The 26,447-nt window shown below is 37.2% G+C and overlaps 1 protein-coding gene across 2 annotated transcripts; it reads left to right on the top strand.

Moving 5' to 3' along the window:
- The first annotated feature begins 1,803 nt into the window (after window positions 1-1,803).
- LOC664264 (LIM domain only protein 3) lies at window positions 1,804-26,094 on the top strand. 2 transcript variants are annotated; one of them, XM_008193708.3, is made up of 5 exons: window positions 1,804-1,997; window positions 8,851-8,893; window positions 20,533-20,918; window positions 24,983-25,124; window positions 25,178-26,094. In XM_008193708.3, exons 2-5 carry the CDS (start codon window positions 8,873-8,875, stop codon window positions 25,358-25,360), a joined length of 732 nt encoding a protein of 243 aa, XP_008191930.1. In that variant the 5' UTR covers window positions 1,804-1,997; window positions 8,851-8,872; the 3' UTR covers window positions 25,361-26,094. The 2 variants fall into 2 exon arrangements, with proteins under 2 accessions (XP_008191930.1, XP_008191931.1); XM_008193709.3 differs by lacking the exon at window positions 8,851-8,893.
- Window positions 26,095-26,447: the final 353 nt, after the last annotated feature.

The raw sequence follows: 26,447 nt of genomic DNA, 5'->3' as shown, positions 1-26,447 counted from the left end.
TTCCAAGGCGTTCTTGATGTCAGAGTTATAACATTCAACTTTGGTTTTTCTTATGAAAGCCATATTTGTTTTATATATTTTTAAAAAGTATTTTTATTTCTGATTACAACGATGAAACATATGATGTGATCGAATCTTATATGCTGACCAAAATGGAGAAATAAGCATTCTTACGAAGAGTGCTTTGGAACAAACGTCAACAATTTTGTTTTTGAACAAACTAGATTTTAGAGGTTTCATTAAATTTGGATCTAGAAGATTCACATTTCCGCCAAGCTTACTTATTTAAAACTAAACGACACGATAAGCTAGAATTTTATTCTTCCCAAAACAAAACAAGATAAAGTTATAAAAATTCGGCACGCATATTTAATAGAACTGTCAAAATCTAGTTTGTTAAACAACATTTTTGACGTTTTTTTCTAAGCACTCTTTGCAAAAACGCAACTCTGTAACTTTGACATGAAGAAAGTCTTGGAAAAGACAAGGACAGACTCAAATTTCTTGTAAAAAAGTGCCTAAGAATGACTAATTTAAAAATGTCTAGTTGTTTTGGTTTTTGTTTAAAAAAATAAAACGAAAAATTACATATTTTTGATTTTTCTCAATAATTCAAAAACTAAAATTGACACATCAATTTTTTTTTCAGATAATTTTCATCGTATCTCCTATAATAACTGAGATTCCCATGGTGGAGCTCGAAAAGCGGATACCCTGTATAATGAATGTATGCGAGCTATAGACTATTATTACGATAATTATTAATAATATGACCCGAGAAACTTCAAATATTATGAAGTGGATCACACAAATTTAAACTTAAAAATAAATCTAGGAACGAAAACTTTCTAAAAAAATATTATAAAAAACAAACTACTTATTCACAAAAACACAAAAAGCTAAAAAGCTGTTTTGAGAATCAAGAAAGGTCTAGACTTCAAGTTATGAGAAAAAATAAATAATTGCTGTTAAATCAGACAAAATGACAAGAATAAGTGATCATTGGTCCATAAAACCACTTTTAAAATCTGAATTCTTGATTTAATATGTAGGTATTTAAGAGATTTTCGTTATAAAACCAAGTCCTATTTTTTTTCAAATTTATTTGGCGCAATAAGCAGGTTCCTGGAACAATTTTTTGGCATTATCAAAAAAACATATTAATCATGTATCAAACAAAAGCAAAATTAAGATTTTTGCAATTTTAGGATGTTATTTAGATTTGTTTTAAATATGTGATTAGTTGTCCAGAGTGAGATAAATGCTGTTTTTCCGATAAAAACCAGTCGCGGAATAAATAATAAATCAAACTGAAGCTTGTTGTCTCCGTTCTCCTTCGATTTATTTTTATATTTGCTCATAACATAAAATTATTTAAATTCGATTTTGATGTTATTTGTTCGTTTATAATTTCCGCAATTTGTGAGTTCTGATCTCCGTTCAATCGTTGGCAAGTTGTCCCACTCGTTAAACTCGGTCGTAGCGAGCGTCGCGACGCCGTTCCTCCCCGGCTTTACTAAACCGTTTTCGACGTCTTATCGGGTAGTCGGCATAAAATTGAATTTATCGTCCGCGAAACGTACCGTCGAAATTAATCCCTTTTATTACCGAAAACATTTAAAATTCGGCTTTAATTAAAAACTCGCCCCCCACACACACATGGGCGTTCTCCATCCAGCATCTCGCCCATCGACATCAAACCCTACTTCGCGTCCATCTAAATATTTGACATGACGTATTTGACAGGCGGTGCGACTGTCTTCTGTTATTCCATCCCCACCCCTTTCCGGAAAATATCGGAGCTTTGGTGCGCGAAAGCTCGCAAAGCTCGCGACGAGACAGCGGCGGCACGACGCGCATTCCGAGTCCGGACGTCGTCGTGTGAACACGCACCAAGACTGAAACGAGAGCACAGAACACGATTTCGCGAGTGCTTGTTCGGTTTGTGTTTCAGTGGCGAGCTTTGACAACACCTGAAAAGCAACGCCACGAAAGCTGTAAGTACGCCAAAGCCCTTTCAAAGCTCGATGACAGCTGCGAACACGTGCTCGCGCCGGACTTTATCCGGAGAATTCGAGAAATGATTTTCCAATAATGGGGTTTTTTCGGTCTCGGTCTCGCTAACCCATCCGTAAAATTACTTATTTCTAATCAATTTACAAAAGTGGACGGAGAAAGCGCGGCGTTTGCATAATTCAGGTGTTCCCCTCGCAATTATTATGGAATTGTCTCATTAGATTTGAGTTAAGGAATGCTAATTAATTGCGCGGTGTCTTTCCGTCTTTCGCCGATTTAATAAATGCAAACAATGAACACGTCGTAAAAATTGATCAGGTTTTAAATTCCAAACGAGTTCCTCGATAAGAAACCCATTAACATTTTAATTTAATTATTTAATTACGAGTATCGAATGCAAAAATGCATGGTGTCTGTAAGTGGAGCGGAATAATCAGTGTAACGGGTCCGCGAAAAAATTAAAACGTTTGACTGTGTTGCTTAAAGTTCTTGCTTAATTTGCATGAAAAACAAACGAGAATTTTGCCCAAGCGCGGGCATAAATTTGGCGTAACGCGACAGTTCCTCGCGAAGGATGAAAAATTCAGTTTTATTGAACACGGAATGGGCGAAAAAATCGCGGGCGCACGCCACTGATCCCATCTCCCTTCGTCCCTACATAATGGACTCGAGAAAAAACAAATTTGTTTTTTACGCTCAAATAGAGAAACAAAATTGAAAAGGAAACTGTAATAAGACCGGCTCGTCCACTCCCCGGTTTTCGTGTTGTTTTTACGTTTCGTTCGATCATGCATACTTTTGTCCGTTTATATTTATTCTCCCTTATTTATTGTCGTGCGGTGCTAGGGCAAAAAAGCGGTAATTATCGCACCGGAGTGGCTCCGGGCGCGCCCTTCGGTCCCTTTAAAATAAAACGCAAACGGAGCGCTGTTGACATAGGATGATTATCTCAATAAGTTTGGAGAGGAGACGAAGAAACCGTGAGCTCTGTCGATATTGTCAATCACCGTTCGATCTGTTTACAGAGACACGGCGACTTGACCGCACTTCGTTCCTTCTTTTATTGCCGGATCGATCCCTTTTTAAATTCAAACAAACACGCGATTAATGTTTTACAGGGGAGAAAGAAACCGTGATTAGGTTAAACGATGGGCGGCGGAAATGATCAACTCCCACAAGGACGGACCGCAGTTCCGGGGACTCTCGGACATTGATCCAAAACAATCACATTATCTTACCCACACACACGATTTTTCGCTCATCAATAATTAAGGAAATTGCTGTTTGTATTGTGACCATCGCCGGGTTATCGAATGGATTCACCGATTGTCCTGATTAAATCACAATAAAACTAATTGAACTCGATTAAGAAAATTAAAAAGCTCCGAGTGGCCCGCACGGCCCCACCTATGCGCCCATTCTATCCAAACAGCAAGTGTGAAGAAAACGAAAAAGCTCTGGCTGGCCCGTGGCGTCTTTGGGCAAATTCGTTAAAAAATAACAATCTCCCCGCACCCCCGTTACTCCAAACAAGCTTATTCAATCACGATCCACTCGAAATTATATTCAAACCGAACACGGGCATAAACAAATCCAATTAAGTACGCATTTATTCTGACAAGCAGACCTCCCCTTTTTGACTGGTCGCATATGTGGAACAGGGTGAACTCGACGAGGGGATGAATTACGCGCGACAGGGTTTCACGACGAATATATTTCGTATCGTTGTATACCTGATTTATTTTTATTGTTGCATGATAAACTATTGTATGTGTTGGGTTTAAGAAAACGTGGCGAGAAAATTAAAACTTGAGGGCTTTACAGAACGGGTTTTAACCCCTTTTTGTGGTCAAAAGAACGGGTTTTCGATGAAGAAAGTGTTGAGTAATAGCAACACAACGAATAATGAACGATAAAGTATTATTCTGGTCAGGAATAACCAGATGTGAAAAAATACAGCACAATACTGAATAGGCCTCCAAACTGATGAGTTGTGAAAATAAAAAAACAAATAATTTTTGAAAAAATCTTAATCATTTTTTAAAAGTATATTTATAAATTAATATAATAAAAAATTAAAACAAGTTTAGTTCTAGGTAGTTTGTAGTAACTTGGTAAATACGTACTTGGTACGTAAAAAAATCTTTATATAATGGCTTCTCTCTAGAAAGCATTTTCTCCAGATGGAATTTTTGCCATTTTTTATTATTTAGCAGAGCTATCGGAAGAAACGGCCCACTAATAATAATCTTATCAATTTTAAGCACCAAAATTTTTCTCGCGGTTAAATAAAATAGTCTTTGTTTTTACTTTTACTGTTTACTCTTCTATGAGGTCCCCTAGAATTTTTCTAGAAGTTCGTAGACCTTTTTCACTTTGTTATAAGTTTCTCTGAGTCTAACAATTGTAATTACAAAAAAAATCGAAACATGTATTTGCGTTTTCCAAAAAAAAGATCTGCACCCGGTGAAGAACTATTGCACTAGCGCAGTTTTAACTATTGTGAAAAATATTAAGCTGGAAAGAAATATAAATCAAAATTTGAAAAAATCACAGCTACAAAAAGCTTTTTTCAAGAGTTACAAGAATCAGTCCACAAGGATAGACTTCAGAACACCGGAGATTAAACTGAAAAGTAAAAATAAATTGGCTAAATTATTTGTGAGGATACGAATTGATAATCCCACTCTCGTACACAAAAATGGGAAATTTTGCCATTTTCAATTATTTAGCAAAGCTTTAAGATGAAACGACCCACTAACAATCGTAGCAATTTTATGAAAATTTTTCTCGCACAAAATAGTTTTTTTTTTTAATTTTTATTCTTCGATAAAACAATCTTTGGTCATAAGAATTTTTCTAAAAATTTGTAGACCTCTTTTACTTTTTATGTCTCTCTGAGTCTGCCATTTGGAATTATAAAATAAACAAAATAATTCGGAAAAATTTTTTGGCGGTTTTTTTCTCAAAAAAAGTACGTTACCGAAAAAGAATCTGCCTCTATGTTGCTTCAAAACAGTCATTCGATCAAAGCATAGCAAAAAACTAGGGATATTGATGTGTATCTTAAAAGATTTATCTTTATTTTAAGATTATACGTTTCTATAATTTTTAGTGGACGATGTAAGACCAGTACTTACAACTCTAAGCGGTAAAAAATCTTCATAGAAAAACACAAATGGTATTATATTTTTATTGCTTCTGAAGATTTTCTTTCAAATCAACTTTTTTCGATCAATTTATGATTTTCGAAGCGTGAGTAAGAAATTTTCAAAATTCTCAATTATCTTCAATGTATATCTTCAATACATATTTTTTTCGATATTTTTTTGATTAAAAAATGCGAGTAAATTTAGGTTTCACTGAGCTTAGGTTTGGAGCGGAAGGGAATAGGGCAGACCTATTCCACCCTACATTCAATATACTAATTATTTGATGTTTCGTTGGTTATTTCATTACTCAATATGGTAAGGACATACCAAAGGGAGACTAACTGGCAATACTGATTACTGGAAAAAATAGAAAGGGCTGCAGAAAATGTAATTAATGAAATAGGCGAAATGAGATATGAAAAAGTCTTAAACATTTATAATGTACATACAGTATTATCTTCTCTACGAAGTTATGTCAAGGAGGAAAAAATTAAGACTCTTGTCTTTGTTCTATAGACTGTTTCGTCAGTTTCTTTTATTTATTGTAATTAAGAAAATTTGAGTCTTTTGATGTTTTCATTGAAGTAATATAATCTCGGGGCATAAACTGCCCAGGGTGTCCGTAAAATAGTGCATGAAAGTCTGATTTCTCGCCGGTTTCCGTTTAGTGTTTTAGATTTTAATTAAATCCTCTCGATTGGCGGCGGCGACTCCGCGTATGAATAAACCACTTCCCCGTCCGTAATTAAACAAGACACGCGTCAGGGGTAGGTACCCCCCGGATTCGATCGTGTACAGTTTCGGCGAAGGGGTTGGTTATACTTCATATCTGCAGTAAATTGCATTAGGCGAGCCATCAGACAGATCCCCCCGATGATGTCTGAGAGAGAGGCCGAAAAGTGGCTTCGCTCCTGCCCCGAAACAAAGCAATCCCATCAAGCGATACCATCGCACATTATGACGTATTATTAGCGCATTACGGCTATTGGAGAGCGATTCAATTATTGGAATAGCGCCATTGCGGCGAGCCGGCAAACTACGATCAAATATCGCAGATTTCGACGGGAGATTACCGGATTTTCTTCCGGGGCGACTCGATTTAATCAAAGAGTCCGCCGCCCGAAAACAGACGCGAATAACAAACATTCCGACACGTGGTGTGCAATTAAACGCGTGCGGTCACGTGGACCACACCGCCGCCCCCGATGCATTCAAATGCAAATTTCGAAATGATATTTTTTAATAATGAAAGTTAAAAGTCGCATTCTACCGGCTTGTCATAACACTGTCATTTATATTACGATCTTTTTTAATTTTAAAAAATCCTTAAGGAGCGAATTAAACTTCCCGCCAGGATATTACGCGAATAAATCAAGTGGCCTGTCACTTCTTCACTTGTTTTAATATCAATAACCCACTTTGCGTTCAAAGTTTCTTTTTATTAATTAATTTCTGCCGCTTAAATAATTAACTATTGATTTCTCAACTGCTGTCTTGCTCGATTTTGGAGACTTCTCTCTCGTGCAACGCCAATTTATTGCTCGGCAGATTATTCGACAACCTTTAATTAACAATTCAATTCCTGTACAAGGAGCTGAATTAAGAAACCGAAAGTGGAATGCCCCCAGGAGGCGCTCTAACGCACTCGATCAACAATTCACCGAATTTAGCAAAATTTCAGCCAACAGTCTAATAGATCGAGTTAAGTTTAAATGAAATATTAAAAAAAAAACGCAAGTACCTAATTCAGAATTAATTTTTCTTAAATAAAATATTTAAGTAAACTTAGCTCCCTAAATTATTATTTTAGTCAGTTTTGGCAAACTTGCTGTTACGTCCACCCAATTTTGATGGAATTTAAAAATTGCCCAGTCAAAATAGTAAATATTAGACAGTGTAAAATTTTCAAAATTTTGTATGTTTTTGAGAATTAAAAAATATTTCTACAATATTTTTATCTGAATGTGTCATGATCATCAGACGAGTTAAAAACCCTTATATTATTATGTCTTACACAAATAGGAAAATTCCGATCATGTATAGTTATAATGTTAGTGGTCACATTTTACAAAAAACAGACACATTTAAAGATCTAGGAATTACCTTTGATAACAAACTTTTATTTGTGAATCATATTACAAATATTGTTAATAGCGCGTATAAAACTTTAGGATTTATTTATCGCAACTGTAGAGAGTTTACTAATTTAAGAGCCTTAAAAGTCTTATTTTTTGCCCTTGTACGCTCCAAGTTAGAATATTGTGCAATTATTTGGTCACCTATATATGCCACACACATAAATAGTATTGAATCAGTCCAAAGAAAATTTTTGAAGCTGCTATGGTATATTTCTTTTAAAAATTACCCCGATAGAGGATGTGACCAACTAGTGCTTTTAAGGACATTTAATATCAATTCTCTAGAAATTAGGAGAATTATCTCAAGTATTGCATTTTTACATAAATTACTAAACAACAAAATTGACTGTATTGCTCTTGTTAATAAGATAATTTTTCTAGTTCCTAGAATTAACTCACGGCATCCCATGACTTTTTACAGTTGCAATTGTAATACGAATGTTCTATTAAAATCACCTTTATATGTAATGTGTAGTAATTTTAACAAAATTAGCAGTAGTTGTGATATTCATTTTCATTCATTTAATTACATTAAAAATCATATAATTAGTTACTTTAGTGGCTAGGTAAAATTTAATTTTAGTTCTTGTTTCTTAATTTATTATTATAGTATTATTATTAGTTTGTTTTAGTTTATTTAAATTATTAGTTTTTGCTTGCAGCACGATCATTAAGTTTAAGTTTATTTTCTGTAATTGGGTGTTTCACCTGTTGAAAATAAATATTATTATTATTATTATTATTATTATTATTATTATTATTATTATTATTATTATTATTATTATATTATTTTTCCAAAAAGTGCGTACTGTATTTTTTATTAATCCACCTGTTGAGAGCCACTTTGTAGTAATTTATTAGCCGTTATTTTTTTTTTCAAACAAATAATGTTGCTAGCATGTTCATTTGTATAGGAGCTTTGAATCCTGGCGTAATTTTTTTTTAATTTCATAACAAAACACAAATTGAAATATAAAAAATTACGGAGTGGTTCATTTAAAAATTTAAATTAAAAAAAAAAAAAACATTGGACGGTGCTTAGCAAAAGTTCCTTCTCTTTTTGATTTTTTAAAGCAATTAAAAATTCCCCATTTTTTTAAATTTTGCTTGTGGCACTACCAATATTAATAGCGTTTTTCGTTAAAAACTCGATTTGGTTTTCCAAGTGCTAACAAATTGCTTGTTACTGTTTGTTAATTTTTTGAAAGTGTCAGTTCTTGGCTACTCCGAGCCTTCCACTCTCACTTATCTGTGTTGACATACTAGAAGAGCATAAACACAGATGTTGATTTTTGTAAAAAATCAAATGTAAACACACTTAACTGTGTAAACGCGAAAACAATTAACCGTGATGTAATGATAATGAATGTTAAAACAAAGTTAGAGACCTCTGGGGATCCATAAGCAATCAAATCGAACAGAAAGCAATGTAATTAAAAGTCATGGCATATGTCAGATAACGTGATTCTTCGTGTAATTGGTATTTGTTTTTTGATTGGTAATGTTATCACGCGATTGGTCTAATTGTTGGCTTTTTGTTGTAGGTAAGTGTCGCCCTCGGTCCGGATGAAACCCCCGCCAATGAAGGTAAAGCAATTAATTGCCATTTAAGACGTGGCCGTGCCACTTGTTTTTCGCAACCAGGATCGATGATAAATCATCGATGACAATCAGTACAAGTCGGCCGTAAATAATAAAACGGTCAATTATCCCGCCGGTTCCAATTTGCGTGCTGGCCTGAATTAACTCTGCCTTGTTACGTTTATTTGACTTTTTTCGCGTAATATGCAAATGCTCAAGTCGCGGTGTTCTGCAGGGATGGCTTCGGGCCCGCGATTGCACGCTTATATAAAAATTAATTAACCCGGACGCATTTCGAGTGTCCGTTTTTAATTGAAACATTACATTTACATAGGAGTTGTGCCCGTTTCCAAGAACAATTGCAGATAATTGGATCGACTCGTACACAAATGACAATTAAAATGAAACGTTGCTCATTACCAACGCGAATAAAATATCATATCGCAAAGATTAATTAAAACCGATTCCGCGGACTAAAGGCGCCCACACACGCGCGATTGATTGGCCGACCAGCGAACGGTCTTGCATAGAGGTCGACGCTAATTGAATTCTGTGTTTGCGGATGCTTATTACCAAATTAGCAACGCTTAATTACCGATGTGTTTTATTAGTAAACACAACTACTCGCTTACATTAGGCCGCATTAACGTTCAAAGCTTTACACTTCGACTAAACGAGGCCCGCTTTATTTAGTTTGCCGAACAAAGCGTTTCTTAATCTAAATATGTACATACCCGGTTGAGACGTAATTGTTACGAGGGTGGGTGGGGACGATGAGAAAAAGTCATTTTTACAAACGAAAACTGATGCAAACGGAACGAAGTTACCACATGCTTATGGCCGGGTTGTGTTAATGGACGACTGATGACTAGGCGAAGAAAACGCTTTTCATGAAACAGCAATTGATACTGTTTTCAAATCGAAAAACTAAACCAAATTTTCAACACAAAAAAAAATTTGTACTATTTTAAAAGCTTTCGTTCGCCCGAAATTCATACGTTTTTTTATGAAACCATTGTGTATCCATAGAATAATTAACCCTAAGTCTGATACTGAAGTCGGAAAAAAAAAGGACGTCAAGTTTTTTAAATATTTATTATAAAATATCAACATTTATCAATTTTTGCAAAATCAAAAATGTCACAGACAGCCTGTTCTTTTGTGCTATCAGGGTCAGTTTATGTAAAGTAGTAGTAATTGATTAACATAATTTTATACCAAAATCCTTAATACTATTCTCTTCATAAGACTTTGAATATTGATGGAAACGTTCGCGAAAGCTTCCTAGGTTTTGTTAGGATAATTTAAACACAAACGTGGAAAAAGTTGTTTGGGCTTAATTTACATTCACTTGACGTTATTTTAACAAAAATAAGATGTTTAACAATTAGTTTATAACAAAAATAACGAAACTAGAAACCAGAAACAAATTTTTAAAACTTTTGGTGAATATACCAGGTGGGCAACCTTATCGCGAACTAAAAAATCGCGACTTGTAATTAAATAAAAAAATATTTTATTTTACACGCCTGACTACGTTCGAAAGGTATCTCCCTTAATTTTTTGGTAATTTTTCACTTGCAGATGAAAATAATAATTAAAAAAAGTAATTTTCGACCAAAAAGTCAAATTCTAAATTTTATACTAAACCACGCGTATTCTTCAGATAATTGTTTATAAAATTAGCGAAGAAAAATACCAATCAGATTTTGAATTAAACGCACTTTTACATTTTAACTTTAAAAATTATTTTTATTTATGTGTTGCTACTTGTGGCGTCGTAAATTTAGGTGACAATGTGAACTGTAATTGGGGTAAGATTGTAAAAGATTTCGTTGGGATATTTCAATCAGTTTTATTGCAAGACTGTAAATAAGAGGCTTCAAAAAAGTCGGCTACTGGTAACTGATCCCTCTGTTGGCAAATTATACCATTTTCTAATAAATCACGTGTCTGGTTTGCCTCTAAATAAAAAAAAACGATTATTTCACCAACCAAGTAAAAATTTATATTTCTGATACCAGCATTCGATGGACTAGTAGGTAAGGATTTATTTGGTCTAAAAACTTTGTAGTTAAATTAACAGTTAGTGCCCAAAAACACACAAAACTGCTACGACTTTATTTATTAACAAAAAAATTTAATAAAAATCGAGAATGGTCCTTATCAATGTACAGGGTGGTGTGTAAAATTTCAGGATTTTTATTTCATTAGAAGTGGCGATTTTCTTGGGTGCGCCATAAGGTTGCCCTACCCAGTACAGAGTTACCTTACGAAAAAATTAATTAATACATTATCAACTACTATAAAAATATGAGCATTTTTCAAGATTTTTTTTTAAATTCTTTTTAGTTTTCGAGATATTTTTTTTTCCAAATGACACTTTACTATGCGATTTTTTTGTAAAAGACTATGCTCTAAAATGACTTCTAATTTGACAATATTGTTTTTTTCAATAAATTATTATTACGATTTTTCGAATTTTTTTTGAATAACTAGAAAATTAAAAGTAATTTAAAAAAAACAGAAAAATAATCACATTAGTAGCTAATAATGTACTACAGTAAAACCTCCCTTAATGGTCACCTCTTCACAACAGACTTTTTAGGTAGGAACGTAACAATGCCTTTATTAAAATTTCCATCTCCAAGTAGCGGACATCTCTCCACAACGGACAATCAAAGGTTCCCCATCGGTGTCCGGTATTTTTTTTTCGTAAAATACTTAGCTTAGACATAAAACGCATGGTGCCATACTTTTGCCCAAAAAAACTAGACGTGATGGACAAATTTGGCAGATTTTAGTGATAAGTGAGTAAACAGAAAACAAAATCAGTGTGCAAATTTTCTCTTAGTAAAAGAAAAAAATTGTAAACTAGTGATATAATCAACTGAACGCCTGTGAAGGTGAACTCGACCGGAGGCCATAAATTTAGTGACCAAATTGTTGTTATTTTTGGGAAAACCATTTGAGTCTCAAATATAGCCCATCATAATAATCATTATCATTAATTTTCGCAATAAGACTTGGCTCGTCACTCTCGCCCATAAATCTAAAATATTCTTCGTGTGTTATTGTTGACACGCGTCCAAAATTTCCCAAATATTTGTAAAAAACTCGCCTTATTTCTCCCCAAATACCCGCTCGTTACGAGGGCACTCTCCTACATCTTTTAGCACCTCTTCGAACAATGCCCCGATAATTGCCTCTCCTAATGTATTTCGAAGAGACGTTAGTTAAAAACACATTAGTCGCTAACGTGTGAACCTCCTATTTTCGCATCCACGTAAAAACCACACGTACACCTTTGATGTATTCACGGCTCGACGACGATAATTCTCGGCTAAACGGCCGCAAATCGCGCGTATCGACTTCAAGAGGGTTGAAAAACGCTCAAAACTGGATTACATCCAAGACAATCCCACGGGCTAATGACGTGACAAGAACATCACACATGACACCGCGACAATGACGGATTGGCGAGATGCAAAAAGGCCGGAAGTACGAGTGCATTTTAACAGTTCGCCGACTCAAATAAAATATTCTCGTGGGGATTTTTTCTGGGATTAACTGGGGGCGGGGACGTACGCAGGATGTAACAAATAGTTACAAATTTACTCGACACCTTACACGATTATTATGGCAGGAAGTCGGGGCGATTTCGGGGAGGATGTTTGGGTTTGGGACAGGTGGCGCGATTTGCTCGAAAGACACACAAGAACCTATTTTCTAGGCAAACATTTATTTTTCCTAATTAAATTTCTGAAGTATAACAGAAAAAAGTTAAAAAGCGCTGCGTTTTGTGGAGCCGTTCGTGTCGTTCTAGTTTCTTACTCTGCAAAGGTTGCGACTAGTTAATTGCTTTAATTGTGTGATTACAAGCCGTCTTTCGGACTTTTCTTTCAATTACCTCAACCGTCGGTCCGGTCATGTTTTTATTATTGAAAAATGTTTTCCTCCCTCGGCGTAATTTGCTTATAATTACGGTTTATGTAAAAATGGATTTTTTAATGGAATTAATTAAAGTACGAAACTGGCGGGCTTCACGTTGTTAACGCCGGATAATTAATTATTCAAATTCACTATTTCAACGTTTTGTTAATCTGCTCGCGTAATTGCTTTTAACGTTATATATTAAACGATAAACACACAATAAACATATAAATCATTAATGGCAAAAGGTGGGGCGGTTTCGGGGAGCCCCCGATTTTTGATTGCTTTATTGAAACGCAACAGATTTATTTCTATTCTCACTGAACCGTATAAATATTTATTTCCCAGTGTTGATTCCGACGCGCTTTTTATTATTCATCAGCTCTTATTCCGCAATGAAACATTGTAATTACTGTAATAACCTCTTCATTTCAGTGCATGTATTACATTACCATTTTAACGAGCAATTTAATTAAATTGAGTTAATTCTAATTAACGCTTCTTTCACTTGTTACGCAAGTGAAAAGACCAGCTCAAGAAGCATCACACAGATACCCCACACAGAACATAAACAAGTAAATAAAATCGTACTTTGCATATTCATTATCCGCTGATGTGTTTTTAATAAAATTTATTTGCGCGCGGAATAATTAATTTCTTTTTTAATCAAACAAGGTTCGTTATTTATTGCAACAAAATATTAACATTCATTCAGTCCGGTTTTGTTTAATGTCGAAATTTTATTGTAGCGACCGCAACAATAACAAAGAAAACAAATTTCGTTTTTTTGACGATTTTGCCATCGACCGCAAGTTTTTCCAAGTGACGAGTTGTGAAAATTACCCGCTCACATAAATCATAATTAGTACATTGTGTAATTGTCGGGTCGGAAAAGGAAACGATTAGTGGCTAATTAATTGAATTATTTAAATTTTGGAATGTGGTCTAGATCGAGCGAATTCGGATTGCGTTTTGCAAGAAACGCTGAAGGAAATGTGAAGTTTTCTCTGCGCGTTGTCTTAACGAGGTGTTACGGTTGCAACAGCAACAATATGACAGTAATTTAGAAATGTTCTAATTATTACTAATCAATCTGCCCACACAGCGATAACGGGGCTCCAATAATCAACTGACGCAATTATTGTAGTAATGATTTCCACTCATTAGGGATTTAATTATTGGATTGATAAGTTAACGCTGAATGAGACCGAGCCGCGAGGTTACGTTCGATATTGTATTTTTCGTCCGATTTCTTCCGTTATTTAATCATAATCGCAGCAACACCCGGTCCCCGTCACGCCCGATATATTTATTAATTAATCTTGGCAATTAGTCGAAATTTTGTGTAGATTTTTATCGAACGCCGTGTTTACACTAGTCGGCTGTTTGGTTTCCATTTAATTGAATTACTATTAAGTTAATTGCGACACACAAAAATAGATTCGGTTATAAACTAATGACTCATCCAATTAAATTTAATTAAATTCCCCACCACAATAAAGCCAGGGGCAGCATCTCCATGCTAATCAATTACTTTATCACCCGCCGGTAAAAATGCATATGCGTGTAATCGATGTCGTTTAGATAATGCCCCGGCATTTATGAATTAATATAATTATTTTTTATGCCCGCCAGGTACCGGCTATTACGGAATTAAAATTTTCTCCTCTCGCCCTCGTGTTTGTTTATTATGTATTTTTTAATCATCGCTAAGGGCGGACGAGCGACGCGAATTAATCGCCCGAATATGATAATTACGTTGCAGCATTGGCCGGCAAATTAATTCATTAATATATGGTTAAAATGTCATTCCGATAATTAATTAAATTGCGAGAGATTTAATCCGATTTTTTCCCCGACACGACTCGTTATGAAAACGAATCACGCCAGAGAAAATTAATTTGAATAAATAATAATAAATTATCGTTCGTTGCATAATAAGAAAGCCACGTTTTTATTTAAAAGAGCTTTATTTTTATTTTAATTAACCGGTCTTATCCCACATCTCACAATTACCGCGATGCCATCATCTGTAATTATTGTTTAATTAAAAATAAGTGGAACTGGACATTGTTGCAACTCGTTCCTCCGCTTAATTAGTCACAAGGTGGCACCAGCAGTTGCTAATTTGTCTTCAATTAGGGGGTGTGAAGATATTTTTGAGAAATGGCAGCCGGAGCGACAACCCAAACAGTCTATAAATCCGTACGTGCCCAAGATGCATTCCTTTCGTCGCAGAAATATTATTTGGACAGCTGTGGAAGTCATTTAGCAAATTGGGAGGATCATCTTGGAAGTTATGATCGTCGTGTGTTGTTTTTTTCCCTCATCCCTTCTCTGAGATTTTCAGGCAGGCATCAGGCGTGTCAGAAGCTCTTATATGCACGATGTTTGTAATTATTTTCCTGGAGCACTTTAGGCTGTTAATTGCATTTGCATCTTGACAGTTTCTTGTTGGTGGGTTGTCGCTACGGGTTAAGGTAAGAAAGCTGTTGTCATGAATTATTCAAGGCCTGCTTATACGAGTCGACATACTTAATTGGATATAAGCCGTGATTTCGGATATAGATTATTTAACATCTTCAGATCGATTCCCATTAACACGGCCATCTTGGATTGTTTCGCGAAAACGAACTACTTTAGCTTTATTCTTCGGAATGTTGCATCAAATTAACAGACGACTCGAGATCGACGCTCGCCAGGGCACGAACACTGAAAGATTTATCGGAATGGTGCGACGAAAACGTGCATTAGGAGCAATTAAACACATTACACGCGTAAGACACCACAATCGCTGTGTTCTAAGCCACATCGAGCGGAATTGGACAAATAGACAAACATTTAATTTGTAGTTAAGACCGTTTTTCAATTAAACGGCAATTACCAAATTTGATCACAAATTTTGCTCTAGTCCCTAGAAATTCTTATTTCAAAACTTTGAAGAAGTTCGACTTATTCATCATTTTTTTTTTAATAAAATAAATTCGAAACGTAATAAAATGATTTTATTCATTGTTTATTTATTTTTAATTATTATTTTAACATTGTGGGAATTGTGTGCGTAAGACACCACAATCGTTGTGTTCTAAGCCACATCGAGCGGAATTGGACAAATAGACAAACATTTAATTTGTAGTTAAGACCGTTTTTCAATTAAACGGCAATTACCAAATTTGATCACAAATTTTGCTCTAGTCCCTAGAAATTCTTATTTCAAAACTTTGAAGAAGTTCGACTTATTCATCATTTTTTTTTAATAAAATAAATTCGAAACGTAAAAAAATGATTTTATTCATTGTTTATTTATTTTTAATTATTATTTTAACATTGTGGGAATTGTGTGCGTAAGACACCACAATCGTTGTGTTCTAAGCCACATCGAGCGGAATTGGACAAATAGACAAACATTTAATTTGTAGTTAAGACCGTTTTTCAATTAAACGGCAATTACCAAATTTGATCACAAATTTTGCTTTAGTCCCTATAAATTCTTATTTCAAAACTTTGAAGAAGTTCGACTTATTCATCAATTTTTTTTAATAAAATAAATTCGAAACGTAAAAAATAATTTTATTCATTGTTTATTTATTTTTAATTGTTATTTTAACATTGTGGGAATTGTGTGCGTGTTGTTTTGTTGCGATTTGAGTGTCTGTTGGCGTATTTAGTCGCCGCGAATCAGGTATGAAGAGGGTTTTATTTTTAAGATGTCATGCCCGGCAATTGCGGTATCCAGTTACTAATTACCTTAATGGCTGTCTGTAAATAATACAGTCGCTCTGTGTCTGCTGGATTCACACTTGTCTGTTAATGGCTACCATCTGTTGTGACGTCAGTATTTCAACCACCAACAGAGATCACTTGTGGTGGTCGAACACGTGGTTGCCTTTGTGAGTTTTTTCCCGGAAGTGATAACGAGAAGTTTTAATAAATTCGATGAGTAACGATTTGTGGTTTTATTTCTTGATCGTTTGGTTCCCATTTCCTGAAGCATCCGGCCTTGTAATACCTTTTTCAATAAAGCAGATTGGAGACCTAAAATAATTACTTGAAAACAATGGAAAAATAATGAAAAAAAAATCGACGGGATCGCATCAGAACCGAGAAGAATTCCCAATAAAAACAATATCACTAAAACTCAATAAAGTGAGTAATATCGCGAAACAATAAGAAGCAGCCACAATCACATAAAGTCAAATACCAAATTGAATCGAGAAAATTATTAATGAAACAGAACAGACAACGGTTATCAGAATTGCCACGGAGCGAGACGGGCGCGATCTTCGCCCCTTTATTAGACAGAGACGGGCTCGTTCGAAGGGATTCAAGGGATCATAGTAGGCTTTCAATTAGTTTTTTGATTGATTTCGCAGCCGCCAGGAGCGCTACTTAATTGGAAGCGTTGATTACAGTCCGGGCCCTCTTTGATGTTCTCCCCGTATAATTGGCCTGTTTAAGATTGATTATGAATTTTGTTAATCGATCCGCTTGCAGTTGCAGATATTGAATCTTTAATCAACTGCTTTGGCTAATTGCCGCCGACCACCGAAAATCTAATTAACTAATTGGCCGCGGGCCGACGACGCGAAATAAGAACAACCGCACTTGCAATAATAAAATGGACCGGACGCCGTCATCAATACTGCTGCTGTGTGTCCTATCACTATCTGTAATACACTTAGAAGCCTGCATATATCAAACATCTGCCCATTATCCAAATTGACTGCTGTAATCAACTAAAAAGAATTCAATCCACTTCGACCATGCATTCATATTTTTGTCTGGAACTTGAAACCGCCTTTGTTCCGGACATGAAACCTTACTTTTGTCGCGCAGGTGACGATAATTCACGCCCCAATCCCCATAACAATACCACTTCGGCCCATCAAAAATCTCACCCCATCAATTTATTAACCACCATGCCACTAATTTTCACCTTAATTGTGTTAGGTGTACGAAAGCGTCGGCCTAAGCTCGCGTCGACTTTTTTAATCTACATTATTACGGCCATAATTTTAAAGCCGTAATCGAATAAAGCGTAATAATTTGCGCATTATAAGTGTCGATTCTTATAAAGTGGCGAGGATATATACAGTGGCCAGGGCCCTTTTAACTAAATTGAAATTAACCGTATAAGTTACAGGCGTCGATGAAGCACTTCGCACGCCCAACACAAAACAGGCCGCTCTCAAATAAATTACTTTTATCGAAATCCGACATCGACGCTTTCCATAATATTTGATTTTTATTGCGTTAGCTCGGAACGCAACCCAGATATACGGCACTCCAATTCGCCTAATTGACAGCCAAACACGCGAATTTTCAAAAAGGGGCCCTTTTTCCGAAATTCTTGCATTCATGGTTGCCTACAGATCGACGTAGAAGTTTACCATTGATAAAGTGGTGACCAAATCTTATTACCATTATTTGCGGAAGCTCAGTTACTGTATAATTTTTTATGGCACCGGTCATGTTTTTTGGAAAAGAGTGTTAAAGTGGTGTCGTTTCGTGCGAGCGTTGAAAAAACATGCGGAAGTTTATTATGATGGGGTGAATAAACGGAATAAGATTATAAAGAGACGTTGCAGGGAAAGAATTTTTAATTTTTAGGTAGTAAAACGAAATAGGTAGTAATTTTAATTAAAAACTTGAAAAGTATCCTTTGTTTTAGTAGCTGAAACAAATAAAGTTTAAGAGGCGGATGTTTTGTTCCGGTAATTAGGAGGAAATTAAACCGTCACGGATGGTCATCCCAGGAACACTCCAATCCAAACTTCACACAGATTTATTCGAGTTTTTATTGCGCGCCAACTTTGAGCCGTTATAAATTGCATCGAATTCGACGTGCTTCATAAAACAGTGCAGATCTCATTTCGAGATAGCCGGATCGTCGCCCGGATCTTTCCGGCGCGAATTCGGATTATTAAATATCGCACTGTCCGAAATCGTGAATTATTGACGCTGGCGTCTCGTTCGTTCGGGGGACGGAAGACATTAAAAACTTCGTTAAGGAGAGGATAAACAGGAGGGCGTCATTAAAAAATACATTATTTAACTTTCAAAGCACGTACGTCAATTCTGACTGCAAACGAGCAGCACTTTAAACGAAAAAACTTTATACTTGATTAGTAGCGTTAAATTAGGGTCGGCGAAACTTAATTAAATTTTATATAATGAACTAACTGAGGAAATGCTGAACAAAAATAATTAAAAACCTAAATTTGCTCCGCCCGTGTACAGTTAAGTGACAAACTTAATTAACAGGGTTATTCTTCGGATACTTTCGAGCAGGACGGGCCTTATCATTAGACTTATTGTCTTCCGTTCGCAGCGAGGGGCCTCTCGCGTTTTTAATTGGAAACGACGGCGAAAAGCCAATTCCGACATACAAACCCCAATACTAAGAAGAAACGATCGTGTCAAATAGCCTGAAAACGCTGGCATATCTAAATCAAACAAAAATCGATTAAAGTTAACTAAGTTACGACCCTAAAAATCACTACAAGGGGGTTGAGAAATAGGATCGCAAATATTGAAAGATAGAGAAAATAGCACTAGTGTTTCGTTTCTGCAACTAAATACCAGCGTATTGCGTCGTAAGCTTTTTAATTGCAAGCGAATGCATTGAAAAAAGCAGGGTTGAAAAAGCCAACCCCGTTCCCTTTGCCGAGCGTAAATAGGTAATGAGATGATAAATTGAATGAGTCTAATCTGAAATAAATAAGCGGAAGGAGGAGAAAGCAAAACAGAACCGGAGAGTAAGTGGCACTAAACGAACTAAGTGACGGATGGGGGTGAGAAACAGAGACGGATGGATGGCGGACGTATTGCGAACAGGAAAGAGAGCCATGCCCACAGACGGGACAATATAACCGTGAAATTGATCGGCGTTGCTTCTTCAAGAGACCGCCGAGCTATTTCAAACTGCCGATGTTAAGCAAATCCGGGTGTTGCTCCAGATGATTGTATATGTCGATCAATTCCGGGGCCCGGACACGCTTTTTTCGCATTAAACACGCGTCCAATTAATTGAAAAGTGAGCTTCGGGACCGCCATATTTCGCAGTAAAAACTCCGGGATGGAGAGACAGAAGAATAAAAGTTTACGAGCGAAACAGTTGAAAATATTATGGTTTTACTACTGTGTTATTGCACTGACAAGTTTATTCCGACGCTGTGAAACTTGTGTTTTGATTCGGCATAAACGTTAAGGAGGATATCGCGGTTGTCTTCCGGATTTTCGCCGGGTAATTATTAGCGTCGTGCTGATTTATCGTCTATGGAGTGCCGTGCAGTGTATAAATTCCGTCCGAGCTTTTATTATTTCACCCAGATTTCGTCTACGATGGGAAAAACCCGTCTCGCCCTCTCCGAGTGTCCCTCGGACGTGTAGGTCGAGAAAACAGAGATGGATTGTATCAAAGCAGGTCCGGCTGCAAGCGGATAAATAATGTAAGGCAATAATAAAATATGGCTGGTCCGGCGGTAACATACCTCGCTAGTTTAATAAAAACGTCAACCGTCTCGGAGAGGGCCATTCCGGGACAGGGGTCGCCCCTGTTTTATTTTCTCCACCGTGCAATATTAATATACGTATTAGAAAAGTCGCTTTCATGTAAATGTTTGCCCCCGACGGGAAATTGATATGCAAGTCAAATATTAATAAAACCGAATTTAATCTCGCTCTATAAATCCCTTTCTTGTTTGTTCCAGATAAAGGCCAGGCCTGACGGCCCTATGATGACCATGGACGTGTCCAAGGGGGAGGCGGCCAAGCCCAGCTCGGGCCAGGGCCCGCAGGAGTGCGCCGGCTGCTGCAAAACCATCACCGAGCGGTACCTCCTGAAGGCACTGGACCTCTACTGGCACGAGGACTGCCTCAAGTGCGGCTGCTGCGACTGCCGGCTGGGCGAAGTCGGCTCCACACTCTACACCAAGGCCAATCTTATCTTGTGCAAAAGAGACTATTTAAGACTGTTCGGAAACACAGGCTATTGTGCGGCCTGCAGCAAAGTTATACCGGCCTTCGAGATGGTCATGAGGGCCAGGAGCAACGTCTACCACCTCGAGTGCTTCGCCTGCCAGCAGTGCAACCACAGGTCTGTGAATCTTCCAGCCGTACGCCCCTGGTTTGCGATCGCAGGCCACATATCTATCACAACTCAAACAGTCCGCTCACCGGGATGCAGGAATGATTTCCCCGATGGCTTGTAAAGTGCTCTAAAAGACAACGGCGCGCCGTCCAGGCTCCTTCCAGGAGATGGATGCAGATCTCGGCCGCAGTGTCGTAGGACACTGATTCCGGCGTCTCCTCTCAAATATTCAGCCCCGGTCTTGCTCGCCATATCGCATTACACTTCTGAGAATTGCTCGCTACTTACCCGCGATACGTTTACGGCCCGCTTGTTGCAGGAAAAGCGACGCGGAGCAACCTGCCCATTACAGGAGGTCGTTACGTGCGACTGTCGCCTCGCATTTATACGTTTTACATGAATAATTCCCGCCTATCCCGCATCAAACATTGACAACCGAACTCCCTGTCCCGAATCGATCTTAGGATTTTTAATAATTTCGAGTCCATTGTTGGCGATTTTCATATGTGAGCCCGTGCATGAAAAACGAGAACAAAACGCGCCGTTTTACAACGATGTAGTTCCGTTTGAAAGGACAATCGCTTTATTGTCAAATTATCCGAAAAACATAAAACAAACGCTGGATGTGTGTGGGAACCCCCCTTGCTGCGGGCCCACCGCTTCCACGAAAAAACAATAACTAAATCTAATATAAAACGTACAATAGACTAATAAAACAACAATCGGAAACAAAAACTGCAATTATAAACATGACAATATATCGCAGCGCCGACCGCTCGGTAATACAGTTAAATATATTAATAATTGCGAACAATAAAAGTGGATTATTTCGCATGGACGACCGCTGTAATATTTCAGGGCTCAGGGCGGACGAGGACAATGACGGGAAAACTGACCGGGCAGAGGCGCACCGCTCTCGAAAGGCGAACCGGAAAAACTATTTGTGCAAATTTAATGTCTTTATGAATCGAAAAATTAAATCCCAACTTTCTGGAGTAAATTTGTCCAACGCATTTAAAATAAATCGTGCGATAATCTGCGAGTTGAAATCTGGAATTTGTTTAACCACAATCACCGGCACGATCTCGCTCGCCAAGCCCGGGAAAATAACAAGAGAGTTTTATTTCGCGCGAGGGTTGGAAGTAGTCACTTGAAGTGGTCGTAACCCCGTTTAGCAAGTTGCAGAGGAAGTGTTCGACTCTATCACGTCACATCCTCCTTAATCCCGCTTTTATTCGATTAATAAACATTTTACTAGTGTGCCCTTTTTTGTTTTAAACATGGATCAAACAAAAGAAAAAATTCCAGGTCGCCAACAACAAGCCCATTGTTCCCGGAACTGATATAATATACGTTTTGGGATAGCGTACAATGGTCGCTAACGGTATCAATTTACAAACGTCTCTTTCAATTACACCAAAAATGACGAAACATTGCGGGCCATTAAATCTGCAGAATACAGATATAACTATAATAGTCCGGCCAACAATGGCATCAAATAACGCTTCCATATATTTTCGTTTATTAGCGCCGATTTCCACCTAACTGCCTCCATAAAGTCAAAATCTGAACATCGCGATAAACCGACCATTGTTTACTTGATTGTTAAATTTATGTTTGTACAAATTAAATCTGCGCGCCACCGCTATCTGGTGGCTACAAAAGTTGACAATCAGGTACAAGTCCGGGCACTAACTCGGCGAGGCGGCACACCCTCCATTCGCCCCCAGCACGCACACCCTCCTTCGAAACCTCCTCCAACCCCTCCACTGTTCTCGTCCATCAATTGCGATAATTATTTTAGGAAATCTTGCAACTCTTGGGTAGGTGGGGACGCTAAATGTCCGCCCCGCCCGGAGCAGGGCCCGGACTAATGAAACAACGATAGCGTGCACGACACGCGGCCAGATATATTTGTTAACCGGGGCAAGGGCTCTTTTATAAACATTTTAATTGGTGTCCTAAATCATAGTCATTACCCATTCGGCAACGGTATTGTGCCACGTTGCGATAGCCGGATAGTCGCCGGACTAAACCCGGACAAATGAATTCAAAGTCCGGGCTCTCCCCGCACACGCCAGACATTCTCATTCTTCAGTGACGGCGCATCGGTCAAGGACTTTTTAATTTATTACGAACGAAATTACATTTATAAAACACAAAAGGGAGCATGCAGACAGTTGCGGTCACAGAAATCTAATTTTCCTTACGGATACGAAAGCGCATTTTTAAACGCAGTTTTTACTTGCGCAATTGACTCGAAAACATAATTTGGTTTGCCGGCACTCAAAGAGAAATTCTTCACAAATTCAAACGAAGACATTAGCTGTTCCCAGCTTTTCTACCAACACTTTTTTATTTTTTCATTCTTTATTTACTTTTGTACGTGATTTTTGTGTAGCACCACAGTCAAAAAATAAAAGCTTAGCTGCACAGCGGAATATTTTTTTCATAATTTCTACGTAAAATATTTTTTTAATTTAAAATATTACGCCGGTACTCAAAATATATACAAATAGTTAAACAAAAACCATCAATCTGTGTGGATGTCTGCTTTACTCTATAAATTTTATAACAACGTATTAATGTTGTATTAATTGTTAATATCTGTCTAATAGCTTTATACACTTTGCAAAAAACAGACCTCGGAGAAAATGTTTTTCAAAATTTGTTAATCTTCAGAACAATGTATAAATAAAGCATTGAGGAGTTTAGCAATTATAAAGACTGATTCAAAGTAACGCACAAAATTCAAATCTTTGTTCTGAGTCATTTTTCGAAAAAAATCTTGAACAGGTCAAATTTATTTTTTTAAATGCTACATTTAACACCATAGTGACATTTCTGACTTCAATCGTTTTTGAGTAGTGACGATTTTTAATTTAAATAATTTTAGTTTAAATAACAATTGTTATTATCTTTCTAGTAAGCATAAAAAATTCAAAAATTAAAACAAAAAATTCCAAAGAAAAATAAAAGAAAAAAGGAAAAAAAAAATGATTGAGAGTTTTGTGCGTTGCTTTTGGTTCAGTCTGTATAAAACTTTCGACGTCACCGAAAGTAAAATCATTTATTTATCTTGAAAATACATTTTTTTATAGGATATCAAATGTGAAATCAATAAATGATAATTTGATAATCTTCCTTTCAATCTTTTAGACGTAATAGAAGCAATATTTCTTTATTTATTACACCTAAATAAATTAAAACAAGTACATTAATTTTTTATGATCGTGTAAACCGAGTATTTATAATTTTGATAGTTTTGGGGTGTTTTTTCTGTGATTGTAATGCAAAGGCGCCGCATCGTCGCTCTACTCAACTTTCCCTGTTTGAATGTACTTTCAATATCCTAATATCTCAATATGAGATGCAGTCACGTTATAAAATCTAATGAGACGATCATCAGTTGCTTTTATTTCGCGAATGAAATATGGTTTTCGTTAAATAGTCTGGAATAAGTCAACAATGACAGGTCAATTGAATATAACGAGTTCACGTTGTAGCTCGTGTACAGCACAGCGTGTAAGTAATGAGTAATTGCATATTGGCACCGTTTGTCATTGCATACGGATTAACTCACTGCTATACGCTATAATATTGTGCTGCCGTATTCGAAGCGGGGATTTACACAATTCCAACACGGCTAAGCGCCGGATTAAGGAAAAAGGGGCCTTATTGCTCCAAAATAATTAATTTAAAGACATCAATTTAAAGTAGTCGACAGTAAGTTGCTTGACTCAGCTTGTACCAAATTCAAGCAAACTAAAGTTCCGCGACATTTTTGATCGGTTTAATTATTGTTGGTAATTAATTCTTGAATCACAATTCTTAGGGGAGGGTGGGGAAAAAGATCGGCGGGCACCGCGGTGGAATAGCGCCGCGCCGCGCCACATTAGAGCCTTTCAGTTTAGAATTATGGCATCCATTGGTTAGTTTTTCATTCGTAATGTTTAACACCTTGATTTATACACTAGTATCACCATTTTCCGGCCGTTAAATCGCTTTTGTAGTCGCATGATTTACGTCAAAATCGGATTTAGCCGGCGTTAATCGTCGATTTGTTGCAGGTTTTGCGTCGGCGATCGCTTCTACCTTTGCGAAAACAAAATCCTGTGCGAGTACGACTACGAAGAGCGGCTGGTGTTCGCCAACATGGCGTACAACCCGCCGCCACTGTCCCATCTCAAGCGCCAGACGTCCATTCCGCCGGTAAGAATTGGCCCCGGTGTGGCGTCTTGCGGCCGCTCACGCTTTTTTTCCAGCCCAACATTCCCAACCACCACTTGATAAACGGGCACCGGGCGCCGCTCCCGCCCACCAACGGGGACCTGAACAACAACATGTCGGGCTCCGGGGGGCAGCCGCCCCCGAACTCCATGGCCAACCAGCCGTTCCAGCCCGGACATCTCAAAAACAGCCCCATGTCGCTGGGGGCGACCAGCTGAAGACGATCCCGGCTGTCGTAAACACTGTGATTTTGTGTTTTCGTGTGTACATAGTCTTTATAAATGCTCAATCACTGCGTATACCTTCGGATATTCGATTAATGTGCAATATTTCATCACTCAAATTTTGATGTAAGATAAAGACAATCCGCTGAATATGTGGTGCAGATTTTTTGGGGGTTCTTGCAAAGAGAGGCGGACGAGGTCTTAAGTCTTGTTAGCGAACTCGACAACTAATTAAGTGCAAGCTTAGGCGGACTAAGACTTTGGAAACTCGGAAAGTCGCGGTTAAATGTGCCATAAAATAATGTAGCTGGATCACCCTGTATATGAGGCCAGTTTGCAGCAACCGCAAAATTCTATGCCAGGTATTCAGTGTCCGCCTTTGTAATTAGGTTTGAAGTTTGTAAATAGACACTGTTAGATTTAGTAATTAATGTTGATAACGTATACCATGATTATTGACGCTAGTTGTTTTCAACATAAATGTTAATTACGATCGCTATTATTACCGTATATGTTATAAAATCGTTGCCATTTTTATTTATGTTCATTGTTTCACACTTTTCTGTTCTGAGATGTATAAATCCCTTTGTAAATACTGATAACCACTATTTTTAAGACTAGGTGCCAATTTTAGACTTTTGTGTACAAAAAAAGAAACCCATCCCTGTCAAAATGTATTCAATTATTATACCAATGATTTGACCAAAGAAATAAATAGATTTCATGAATATTGGTGTTTTTTTCGCAGGAAGCGACTCCATTTACGTCACATAACCAACCTTATTATATACAGCAATTTCAGATTTGCGGCATAAGAAAAATTGCACCTCTCCCCCTCAACGTTCGGTCTTTTTCCCTCTTGGCAGTTCGAGTGCAGCCGTCTCCCTCCCCACTATCAGGACAATCTTTAATTTCGTAGCTTGTTAACTCGAACTTACAACAATAACGGGGCTTATTGGAGGGATTTTTCTTGGTTTTTCGTCGTGGCAAAAATTAAATTTAAACCGTAACACCGAAACGAACTCTCCGATAATTACATTCCGGCCGGCGTTGAACGAAAAGTTATTAATAGTTCCTTCGG

The sequence above is a fragment of the Tribolium castaneum genome, chromosome 9 (genome assembly GCF_031307605.1).
Source record: "Tribolium castaneum strain GA2 chromosome 9, icTriCast1.1, whole genome shotgun sequence".
Classification (NCBI taxonomy): Eukaryota; Metazoa; Arthropoda; class Insecta; order Coleoptera; family Tenebrionidae; genus Tribolium; species Tribolium castaneum.
Note: the sequence above shows the minus strand (reverse complement) of the source record. Positions and strands in the feature narration are given on the sequence as shown.